Source organism: Pelmatolapia mariae, linkage group LG15 (assembly GCF_036321145.2).
Source record: "Pelmatolapia mariae isolate MD_Pm_ZW linkage group LG15, Pm_UMD_F_2, whole genome shotgun sequence".
Lineage (NCBI taxonomy): Eukaryota > Metazoa > Chordata > Actinopteri > Cichliformes > Cichlidae > Pelmatolapia > Pelmatolapia mariae.
Window position 1 is genome coordinate 15216279 of NC_086240.1, and position 12670 is coordinate 15228948.

Genomic DNA, 12670 nt, shown 5'->3' on the forward strand with positions numbered 1-12670 from the left:
TAAATGATTGCAAATGTTTTAAGATGCAATTAAGGATTCATTTCTGCTGAAAGAAAAAGAAAGTTTGACTTGTTTAGTGTACGGTGATTTTTGGCTATCTTGAGACAAAAACTGGCCTTTTAGCCTGACTGTACATTAGCCTACACATATGCAAATATTCCATAAAAAATCCTTTATTTGATTTATGATTCCACGTTCCATTATTATTTACAAGGTATCTGATCAAGTAAATGTTTTACCAGAACAAAACAAATTAATATTGTTGTACATTCAAAAACAAGACATTTTCTAGGTGACCCCAAACTTTTTGAGCTGTATCTCCATTGAACAAATCTGTTTTTGCCTTATTTTTATTAACTTAAAACAGTGTTAAAACTTTTTGTGGATTTTTTTTTATGAAATGTGCTGTTATTTAGTACATATTGCTTTTTTCCAGCTGCATGCAACACAAGGAAACAAATATCATGTATTTTATTTTTGTTTAATCAAAACTATTCAACATAGAACTTTTTTCTTTTCAATATAATAAAACTATTTTTGTCAATGAACTTCTCAAACAGTGCACAGTTGAGTGGAATGAACATGCAAAAAACAAAACATTTCAGATCTGTTTGTTGTTCCCCGAAAGTTACACTGATATATTTCTTTCAGATTATGTAGCTTTACAGGATGTCCACATAATTTCACATACAAGGTAGTGATGGGTAACTAAACCAAAAAAGAAAAAGAAATAATTTCTTCCACATTTGTAACAGAAAAGCTTTTTTATACAACTGCGTGTTGTACCAGCCAGCTAATTACCAAAAGTTTGGTAACCATAACCAGCTGCATGGTTGACATGAGGAGCATTTAGCTGGTAATATTAGTAATTTCACCATGATGAACACAGCACGACTCGAGAACTTTGAAAACTTCGAGTACATCACAGAAGGCGCGTTAACAAGAGATACAACTTCTGGTATCTTCTAATTACAAGCGCAGGTCACGACTGCAGTCTGCTACAAAACAGACTACCTTTCACTCTGCTGATGGTGAAGGGGAGGTGAGAAGGATCATAACAGAAACTCTCTAGGCACCTGCTTTCCTCTACTTAGCTTTGCTTGGCTGTTTCTTGCACTGACTCTGCAGTCTCTGTGCTGCTGTCCTGCACCAGCTCTTCAGTCTGTCTATCGTCCTCTTCAGCCACCCTGACTACAGTCTTCCCTCTGGCGTGGCCCTTCTCGAGCTTCTGAAAAGCCTGAGGCACCTGAGTAAATGAGAACTGGGCCTCCACAACAGGCAGGATCTGTGACAGAGCAGCAGAAATGGGAAATAATTAAAGATCAGATTTACACATTTAGGCAGGAGTTCAATTGATTATGAAAATTAGTTTTGGCTTTTGTTTTAATGGCGCCAAAAAAAAAAAGAAAAAAAAAGCAAAACACCAGAATAAGTATTGACAGTCTGTCATGAATGTGGCAGCTTATGCAAATCGTACTCGTGAGGTAAGCACCATGCTTTAAGAGCAGCAAACCAGACAAAATGAGTAACTGTCCAAACTTAACAGCACTGGAACCATTTCCACTTTCACGTCTTAGTGAGGAGGCTTTTTTGCAAGTCACAAAGCACTGCAAATTATAGTGATCCCATAATCAAACCCATTATCAAAAAAGTTTAGTCTAGCAAATAACCACAAACTCCTAATGCTACAACATCGCTGCTTTCATAGTTGCAAGAGTGAAAACGTGAGGGAGGGGTTTAGAATGTGATGAGGCTGGACAATCCTGTGCTAGTCCCAGAACACAAGCAGCCAGGCTTGTTATTGTGGTCAGCATCTTTTGTCTTTAACAATGAATGGGGAGGGCAGTCGCGTCACTGGAAACCATCCACACTTCTGACTGCAAATAGGACAGAGAGAGCAGAGAGATCGTGCGTGTATGTTTTGTGAGGTGGGGTGGGGGGGCACCGGAGGCCATAGATTCCCGCCACTGGCCTGAGTTTGCTGCTTGCTGTAAGCCCCAGCACAAAAGGACAGAGGTCCCACACGCTTTTGCGAATGGCTGCTCAGCACTGTTTAAAAATCCATTCACCGTCTGATGGCGCCTGACTCAATCGCCCAGCAGCCAACCGTGCACACCACCAACCAACCAGAATAGCAGGAATGTGATTCTGACTCCCTCACAAAGCCACATGGGAGCCTCGGATACAAACTCATAGGGAATCCATGGTATATTCAATATTCAGTGAGTTGCATGATCTCCATCTCTGTATAAATTCAACTCTCTGGCTGTGACGGATTTGCAAATTAGACATCGCCCTAATTCTGTCAGTACAAATGGTCCTAAAAGGCAGGTGTGCATGATATGAATAATAAAGCCATATAGTACCTTCCCTGCATCTACCAGCTTGCTGACTTCATCCAGGGCAGGTCCATCTGGTGCATAAAATCCCCACCTATAGAAGACTCCACTGGATAATAAATTCTAAGAAGAAAGCAAACAGGAGACAGTAATTAGAAGTCAGGCTTGTCTGCATCTCATACACATGAATAAACACACAGATCTGTTAAGAAAAAAAAGACAAGGAAAATGTAAAAAGTATTTTAAAAAATTAAGATCTTGATCAGAACACCAAAAAAGACAACTAAGCTGACTAAAACACACATGGCAGTTACCCTGACTTGCAGTAATTAGCACCATAAGGATTTAAAAGGAAGAAACCGCATTTTGTATGAAAGGACTGATTAGCACTAATTTCCTGATAAGTTTTCAATAAACCACTGAAGGTTACTAAAAATTTTAAAGCACCTTATTTAAACATTTATGTTTAGATTACCATCTAACGATTTGGTTTTGTGAATTTTCAGACGCACTGTCATAACTAACTGATGATGAGATGAGCAGAAACAGGAATATTGGATTATATTAGTGGTGTTATTGTTCACATCTAGTAATACAATTATCATTTATTAAAGTATTGTTCTTAAAAAATAATACATAACTTGAAAGCTAGTATTTAGTTTTACACACACGGACACAAACTGGACCTCTGACCATCACATATCGCATGAATCGGAGCTACGTTTCTTTGAGAGATGCAGGATTCTGAGCCCAAATACTTTGGTTGATGGCATACTAGTTTATTAGGGCATCTAAATTAAACAGAAAAATGGTTTGTTTCACTAATATTTTTCCTGCTATATGTGAAAAAGACCAGGACTGCCTGCTATGAAAATAGGTCTGTAAAAGGTGCTCCAGATGCAAATGTCTAAATAAAAATAAAAATATAAGGGACATGTAAATAAGACATAAGCTCTGGTGTAATAATTCATTTAAAACAACAAAACAAAAACATAACCTTGCTTTATACTTGATAATATTGTGTTGTTATGTAACACTGCTCTGGTAAAACCACCCTGACTTGCTTGGAAAAAAAACAGACAGTTCATGATTGTTCAGTGCAGCTCTAGATTGACACTAGAGGGCTCAGTTGCACAGATAAAAACGGCAGGCTGTCCAGCGTTGGGCACCGAGGGTGTGACTGATGCAGCAGAGCCTCGCCAAAGTGACCAGCTGGCTGCTCCCATGGACAAAGGGCCTCGGAGGCTTGGCAAGAAACACACAAACAGTGGTATTTGCCGGGAGGGGGGGAAATGGTTGGCCACAATCTGAACAAACACCAAATACTGCTGGTTCAGCAGCAAACACATGCACGCACACACACACACGGTCTCATCCATTCTAACACTGCCAGCTGTGCTGTCACCAGTGCCTACCCTGCCCAGGACAAGTTCACTCAGTCCCTAGAGCACCCTGTCCACCCTGTCCTCGTCTGTTCGGCCATGATCTTCATGACATGAACACCAGCTATTAGGAGAAACACAACAACACAAACCTAACACGCATGCAGGGACTCAAACTGCCTCCCTCTTCACCTGCACACAGCAAATAAAAACATAAGAAAAAATACAGGCAGTGCAAGAATTTACTGTGACGCTCAGTCAAGTCATCACTTGACTTTTCCCCTCCCTGTGTCACCTCAGCTCCAATCCATATAATCAACTGAATGGAAAAGAAATATCCATGTCTTCTTTCCATGCCACTGAGGATCAAGTATGACATTTCAATTTGGAAGCACTGGCAGGCCACACCCAGAATAATGCCTTAGTGAGAAAAATAAAACCTCAGTCCGTGTTACAAAAATAAACAACCTCAATGGAAGTTTTTTTTTGTGTACATCTACTTTTGTTTGAATCAAAAGTCAGTTTTATGGTGTTTACCTGAATGGCCTTGCTCTGCAGAGAGAAACCAGCATTCAATGTACCATCCAATAGGCCCATAGAGTCGGTGTTGAGAAGTAAAGGTGTTACCAGTGTGACGTATTTTGCACCAGACCAGGGCTTTAGCAGGCCCATCGCCCACTCCTCTGTGTCCCCACCAACGCTGTCAAAAACAACGTCAAACCTTGAGGTGGAAAAAGAGACAGACAATCTTGTAAACATCTTGCTGGAAATGTGGTTAAAAAAAACAAACAAAATTAACTTTTTCAAAACAAATTATCCTATGTCAGTACACTATGCACTGTGCTGGTTTAGCCCCTCACTGGAATTCTAAGAAACCAAACCAAGGACTACCAATTTTGTTTTAGGGGCAGGAAAATAAATGAACCATCATCCACTCAGACCTTAAGCCGTGGTTTCCATGGAAACTAGAAAGCGAGTCAGCGAACAGGTGTGCCAAGCTGATAGGAATATGTTTACCACATTTGGGTGTTTAAAGGGCGAAACACACCAAATTTAGCAAATCTAGATGAGTCCTTTTTAATTAACACGTTCACTGGATTGGCACAGACTCTAATGATACTTCAGTAGACACCAGCGTTGAGACCAGTGAGCAACATTTTGCTCCAGTGTTTCTTTAAACGAAGTACAATGTAACCACACAGGTTTCAATGTATACAGTCCAAACACCGCAGCTCTTACTTCTCCATTGTTTCTAGTCGTTCAACCACATCTCCTGCTGTGTAGTCCAGCACCTCATCAGCTCCCAGCCCTCTAACAAGACCCACGGCGTTCTGAGAGCAGGTGACCGTTACGTGGGCGCCCCAAGCCTTCAACAGCTGGTGAAACATAAAGGATAAAAAACAGGGAGTATGCACACAGCAAGGGATCTTACTTTGTCAGGGTTTAAAAGGCATAAATATACATACAGGCATAGCCAAACGAAGACACTCTGTCTTACCTGAATAGCAAATGTTCCAACACCTCCTGATCCTCCAGTGATTAAAACTCTAGGAGGAGAAACCCCAGCAACAAGAGGGTCATTCAATTACTGTGTGACTCATTTATGCAAAGCTACGAAAAGAAGTGGAAGCCTCAGGGGGTACAAAGGGATTTGCAGGATTGGAAGCTATTACGTTAGAGGAAAAGTGGAAGTTCTATTAAAATTCGGGTTAGGTTAAATGTTTTGACGTTTGCAGGTTAAATGCGTTATTTTAAAACTCTTGTTGCCAATTAAAATGAAATGAAAGTGTTGAAACGGGTTTTGTTACACTCTGAGTCGACATGACCGGACTGATTTCTCAACAAGGAAAGAGCATATTCAATTCTCGAAGTCACAAACTAAAGACATTATTAAATCTTTTATAGCATTCAGGGGTTTAACACTTTTTTTTAATTTTTTTTTAATAAGTATACATGGCAACAGGGTGAAATGAGCTCAACATAAAATTATTCTGGATCAGGCTGATTCTTGCCTTTTATTTGAAGAACTGTCTCTGCAAAGACCACCTCCATTGACAAGTGCAGACAGAGAAGTGTTGGCAACATAGGGAATGGATGCTGCCTCTATGTGGCTCAGTACTTTTGGCTTATGGGAAACCTGCAAAAATCAGCCACACAGTGTTAACAATGTTAGAATTGCATTCACTTGTAAACAATATTTTACATTTACAAACTTTGAAGCTGTGTATAATCAGCACAGCTACTGTGAGGGCAGACAGCCAGAGTCGGAGAATAAATGAAGTTCAATGCAGCAAGAAAACACAGGGCAATTTGTATGTCCCTTTAATTGCTGCCACGGCAGTTACAGCTAACAAACAAACTTAATCCTAATTACATTTTACAGTGAAGGATTACTAAACAGGGTTCGCTTCTTCCGAACTTTTGTTTAATGCATTTTACAGCTTAAATAAGGGTTCTCAATGAACTTTTTCCATTAGTTTAAAAACAAACTGACAATAAAATTACTTTAATCTCAGTCTTTGTGTAGACACTAGTTAAATTATTCACAGTTAATTCTGAAAATGCACCGCCATCCAACTGCAGCACAGACTCTGCTCACCTCGTACTCTGTTAGAGTCACATATTCGGCCAGGCTGCCTTGTTTCCATGGGGGAACAGCAGCCCACACCTGAAGACAAATATGACATTTAACATGCGGAACACAACTTAAATTAACCACCTACTCCCAGTCTCTGAATCTGGTTAATCAGCTATTAGGGTCTCACACAACTGCTCCTGTCCTTTCTCATCATTAGACGTTTCCAAAGATATTTTTATACTGGTGAAACACAATTACTAGAATAGTGCATGTGGAAAATTTTACTGGTGTATTGTTCAGTGATTTAATTACAATTACTTTAAGCCAGATTTGCATAATTGCATTTCTCTCTGCAGGAAGACAGTAATGTAGATATGTGGGAGACAGCGGGGTTGAAGGTCTCAAATTATTATGAGTCACACTGACTGGGAAACCAAGCAGAAAGCACTTGATCTTTCCAACAAGAAAATGTCTCTGAATGACTTAACTATGGAGGTGCATGTAAGTGGGCTAAGCAAGATAACCATATTTAACTTTAGAAAAATTGTGTAACATCAGCAAATTTGCCTCCGCATTTTTAATATGGTATTTATCACTTCACATAAAATCAAGGGTGCCCAGTCTTTATGACTTGGACCCTCAGTCCATATGTCTATGAATATCGTGACTATATTATTATGCAAACAATATATTATAAATGTACAAGAACAAACAAAGCATTTTGCTTGCTTTGTGCACTTTCTTTTACAGTCATCTACTCAATCACAAATTGCATTTGAACCTAAGAAAATATTAAAAAGATCCTCCTGTCTAGTTATTTTTCAGTTTGTCAATTGATCACTAATAGACACTTATTGGCTACTTTGCATGGTACACCAGATCAATTGCTTGTTAAAGCATATAGCTAATCAGGCAGCCATATGGTCCATGGGAGCAGCATATCAGTGCATTTATGCGTGTAGACATGGTCAAGACAACCTGCAGAAGTTCCCCATCAGAACGAGGACGAAAGGATAATTTAATGGACTTTGGATATGACCTGGTTGTTGATGTCAGATGAACTGGTCTAAGCATTTCAGACACAAATTATCTATTGGGATTTTCCCCACTCAACCATCTCTTGGGTATACAGAGAATTGACTGAAAAAGAGACATATTTCAGTGAGCATCAGTTCTCTGGTCAAAAAGTCCCTATTGATGTCAAAGAATGGCCAGACTGGTTAAAACTGATAGGAAGGCAGAAGTAACTCAAATCACCACTTGTTACAACCAAGGAATTCAGAGGAGCATCTCTGAATGTGCAATATAATGAACCTTGATGCAAGTCAGCTAAAGCAGCAGTGGAAGACCACACCAGTTGCCAGCTAACAAAATTAAATTGAGGCTACAATTTCTTCAGGCTCCTCAAGATTAGACATTAGATTAGAAAAATGTTGCCTGGTCAGACGAGTCTAGATTTTTACTGTGGCATTCAGATTGTACGGTCAGAATTTGGTGAAAAGAAGATAAATGCATGTATGCATCATGCCTTGTATCAAATGTTCAGGCTGGTGGTGGTGGTGGTATAATGGTGTGGGGGATACTTTCTTGGCACACTTGGACCCCTTAGTACCAACTGAGCATCATTTAAATGTCACAGCCTGTCTGAGTACTGTTGCTGACCATGCTGATCCCTCCCAGCAGGATAACACCATGTCAGAAAGCTCACATCAAACTGGTTTCTTGAAAAGGACAAGTGTTCTCAAATGCCCTATAATCCAATAGTGAACTTTTGGGACGTGGTGGAACGGGAGATTCACATCATGAATGTGCAGTTGACAAATCTGCAACAACTGTCCAAGTCAATATGGACCAAAATCTTCAAGAAATGTTTCCATCACCTTTTTGAATTTATGCCACAAAGAATGAAGGTAGTTCTGAATGCAAAATAGGTTCCAACCAGGCATTAACAACAAAAAAGCAACTAATAAAGTATCTGGTGAATTGATATTACGAAGTCACTTTTTAAGTGCACATGCACAACTTAATGCATTCCAAATAAATAGAAGAGGCACTAGAGTACAATATGAGAATATAGTAAATTTTCACTAACAATGTGAGAAAGTTTGTAGCTGCTGGTGATGTTGTAATAGAATGCATTTAGATGTGTTTCTAATATTCTTTAAGAGGATGTCAATAAAGAGCACTAAACACTAACTTTAACATCGATGCAAAGTATAACCTCAGCAATGAATGCAGGTATAATAACAGCTGAGGCATTTCCGCTAAAGTAGTTCCCACAGGACATTGCATTGTCACTAACTTCCAGTACATCTTTTAAAAGATGATTGTGCAGTGCAGAACCTACCTCATCTCCCGGGGCAAAATGGGTAACCCCAGATCCACAGTCCACTACTACACCAGACAAATCACGACCAAGAATGAGAGGAAACTCACTGTCATTGTCCATCACAGATAATGGATCTCTTCTTAACTTCAGCAGTTTAGCCCCATAGCCACCTGAAATTGAGAATTTACTTGGCTTATTGATGTAAGTTATTAGTTTCTTTGTTAATGATTAATTTGGGTTAGCAGCACTTACCCCTCATAGCTACATCAAGGGGGTTGAGACTAACTGCATGGACTTTAATCATCACCTCAGTGGCAGAACTAATCGTGGGAACGGTGATTTCTTCTGTGTACTTCAGAACACCATTACTGCCATACTGATCAATGATCCATGCTGACATGCAGCCCTGCAGCCTTGGAGGTGAACTGCTCATATTTCTTGTGAGACACACTCTGCACCCTGTCCTGGCTAATGTTTTGATGGACCCTGCTGCTGTCGCATTGAATAAACACAGAAGCCTGGTTGATGTCATAGCTCTGGCAGAAGCCATTCTAGTCGCCTTCCAGCTCACTGCTACTACAAGGTCAGGTTTCGATACAACATGACATTTAGGAGACTTCTCACCAAGCTACGTAGCTACACAGCTAGCATTAGCATGTCGAAGTTATCACCGATCAAAACAAATGTGTAAAAGTGCAAAACGAATCAAATAATCAAGCGATAGCACATTCGTGCACTATTTTTTATGTAACAGAAGTCTCAAAGAGCAACAGCTGTTACAGTAATGAACAGATAACACACATCTCAGCAGCTGGGTACATAACAACATTACCAAATAAGCTAACCTCTGAACTCACAACGGTAGCCAATCAGTTTCCACAACATTTACATCATGGCCAATAGAAGCACTGAATAGACTGACGTTAAGCTTATTCAGTTAAATGTTTTCTTAAACGTTTTCTTACTAATATAAAACAATAATTTTATTTATTTATTTATTTATTTATTATCTGGATGTGGTGTAGTAAAACCGCTTGTAAGCATTTTGTATTCATTAAAGTTTGAACTGCCGCTTGATATTAGTACCATTTGTTTATCTCTTCGTCGTAGTTCCTAGAAAAAACAGCAGTAAACTAAAGTAAAGGCTACTGGGCTTTTCAGTGTCCTACAGTGCTATTATGTAATTCAACAATTCGTCTTTTTATTATGTATCGGGCATATTTAATTGTCTTTTGATTGTTCCTAAGCTACCTCTTGCCATGTTTTGGATAGATTGAGAGATTACCAGTTATCTATGTACGAAAAACACCCTTGTGCACAATGCACAATAATTATGTAATACTTACTTTGCTAATTTGAACAGATAAAGGGAGAAACTAATAAAATGCTCAAGACAAAAACCACAAAGATCAGAGCTACCAATAGATAAGTGGGTTGCACTTTTGTCTAAAAAGCTTTGTATCTGTGAGTTTGACGTAAACATTCCACCATGTGGAGCTACCTACTGTGGTCACCTCTAGTAAATAAGGGAACAACTGAATGTGGCTTTATTAGTGAAAAGATCAGACTTGAACTAAAAACGTTCCAGCACCTGTGACAGAACTAAACACTGAACCAGAGGATAGTCACTTTGCAAGAAATTATTTAAATATCAAATTAACTGCTACAGCACTGTTGCTGTTGTTGTTTAGAAAAGTAGGCTGTGGGGAGACTGTAAGGTCCTTACCAGTTATATCCCTTTCTCTGTAATAAGAGTTGTGAACAAAGAATGAAGTCACGGTTTTGTGCTTTGCTTAATTGTGTGCAACAGTTGATGCTATACTGTGCATTATGATAATAATAATAAACTCAGAAAAAAATACTACAAACACCCTTACTTGTTTTCTCAAGCTTGGATTACATTTCTTTCTGATGAGACTCATTAATAACTCATTAATAACAGGCAGAAGGGTTAGGGTTAGTGAGATGGTAGAGGGGGAATTACCTATTATTTTGAGCAGTTATGGATGTATTGACTACAATAGTCTAATGATGACATGGCCTGGTTGTTAAATCATATTAAAAAAAATAAATTATAATTATATTATGTATTATCAACCAGTTTTGATGGCACCTACAGCATTTGTTGTCCTATACACAGCAGCAATGGCAGCAAAAAGGGGAAGAAAGAGCTAAAATGCATTAGCTAAAAAACCCAAAACCCATCAAATAGCAATAATAGCCTCTTATCATAAAAATGCAAGTGTACATGAAAAAATTATAACCTAATATACTTGAGAGGCCCACTCGACACTGAAGTGATTGTTGAGTGCTCCATCAGCTGGAGCCAAATGGGTGGAATACATGCCAGTGTAGAGGCCTAATGGAGAGCACACGCATCGATGTTGGAAACATAAAGCAAATGGGTAGAAGAGATTATCTGTTTATTCTTCAACGGTACACATGGGGGTATACTCTGGTTTGTTATGATGTTCAACAAATAGTTTTTGATGAGTGTCAGTTAGATTGATTACTTTCTTGTTCTGTAATTGCCTCTTTGGAGACCGACTATTATTTTTTCCGTTACATATTCTGATAGCACACCGGTTAGGTTTAGGGTTAGGGTCTAACAGGGTTACAGCAAACAGGCTGCCTTGCTGTTTAACCTTAAGCTCCACTGTCTCTGCATCTACAAGAGCTCCTATCAGGGTTTCAAACTAAGTCCCCTCGTAAGGCACTGAAAAAAAAAAAAAAAATTGCTTCATCAACTCATGCTGTCTTCGTAACAGGCTGATGAAATGAATAGATAAAACAGATCACACTGCTCATGCAAGTGACACAAGCTGCAAAAATAATCAATGTTCCAGAAAGCGATGGGAGAGAGGTGAGAAAAGAAAGAACGAGGGCCTGTGGCTGTGCGATCATGATTCAGCATGAAACCAGGCAACAAACAGCACTGTCATTATGATCACAGCTCCCAGGGGAAAGAGGACACAGTGGAAATTGGGTGCTTTGTCTATGTTGGCTCATTATAGAGGGTCTATCTAATGAATTATACTTTTGGCTGCTGCTCAAAAAAAACCTTCAAATCTGTGTTAGTGCAAGTAGACAGTGTCATCATTCATCTTCACAGAAATAATCACTGCTTAATTTTTGTTTTTTATGGGATGATCTACCTAAGACAAGTGTTTGCTCAGGCTTTGAGAAGGATCTGCTTTAAATTTGCATTTTCGAAAGGGTCATTCTTTCACCGAACCTCTGAGTGTAGCTTTTCTAGGCCTCCTTTCTATATTGGGACATGTGGCCTAAATCACATGGTTGCTCTAAAAATTATTGCTTTGCTCTAATTTAATATAGTGATAGTTTAACTTTTAAACTAACGACACATGAACCCTATCTTTAGGTCATCTGTCTACCCGAGAAGTAGCTGTATAAGCTATGTATCTGTTTTTCTCTTTTTAAACTGCATCCCAGAGTCAGATAAATTAGCCTGCAGACAGACTTCCCGATGCTTGGCAAAACACAGCTAAACAGCGAGCCCGTGGTTAGGTTGGGCATGAACGGCTACTCGTTATTTGGATAGCGATCACACAAACCTTATTCATTACCTGACAAACCAGCTCCTTCTGAGACACAACAGAGAAGGAAAAGAGGCCTGTGCACTTGCTGAGGTCTGAGATTATTTATAGAATGAACGACTGGATTCTCTCCTTGGTAACTGCTGCTCTTTTTTTTTTCTCAATAGGCCAGACATTAACGTTGTTGTAGAGGAAGCTAAATGTTATGCATACATTATATTAAGCTTCTTTATCATCCGTCCTAGATCTAGATCTAAGATCATCTTAATTGTACCAAATTAAATGAATTTTTATTTTCTGCCAGGTATAAAGTAACTTTTGTTGCAATGTTTGCAGAAGTATCTGTGCTGTGTTTAATGAGCTTGACCACATGTTCACTCTCCCTTTTTTATGACCAGTCTAGAGGCCAAATTATGTGCAAGTTGACTGGGTTTTCCAGTTCATGTATCCATCTGAGGCACATCAGTGATGTGATGTATTCACCA

The 12670-nt window shown here is 39.1% G+C and overlaps 1 protein-coding gene across 1 annotated transcript; it reads right to left on the minus strand.

Moving 5' to 3' along the window:
- Nucleotides 1–554: 554 nt before the first annotated feature.
- Nucleotides 555–9467, minus strand: LOC134643121 (reticulon-4-interacting protein 1 homolog, mitochondrial-like). Its single transcript, XM_063495355.1, has 9 exons — nucleotides 8881–9467; nucleotides 8647–8798; nucleotides 6321–6389; nucleotides 5734–5858; nucleotides 5220–5268; nucleotides 4961–5097; nucleotides 4259–4442; nucleotides 2367–2462; nucleotides 555–1285 (listed from the first exon to the last, which is right to left on the minus strand). The coding sequence occupies exons 1-9, from the start codon at nucleotides 9176–9178 to the stop codon at nucleotides 1091–1093; spliced, it is 1305 nt and encodes a 434-aa protein (XP_063351425.1). The 5' UTR covers nucleotides 9179–9467; the 3' UTR covers nucleotides 555–1090.
- Between the last annotated feature and the right edge of the window lie 3203 nt (nucleotides 9468–12670).

What these genes read in the sequence shown, in the direction of transcription:
- LOC134643121 (XM_063495355.1), bottom strand. Translation starts at nt 9,178, where the DNA reads ATGGCTTCTGCCAGAGCTATGACATCAACCAGGCTTCTGTGTTTATTC. An exon ending in TGCAGAGCAAGGCCATTCAG is followed by an intron (nt 2,463 to 4,258) that starts GTAAACACCATA and finishes CTTTCTTCTTAG; the next exon opens with AATTTATTATCCAGTGGAGT. An exon ending in AGCTGGTAGATGCAGGGAAG is followed by an intron (nt 1,286 to 2,366) that starts GTACTATATGGC and finishes GCTCTGTCACAG; the next exon opens with ATCCTGCCTGTTGTGGAGGC.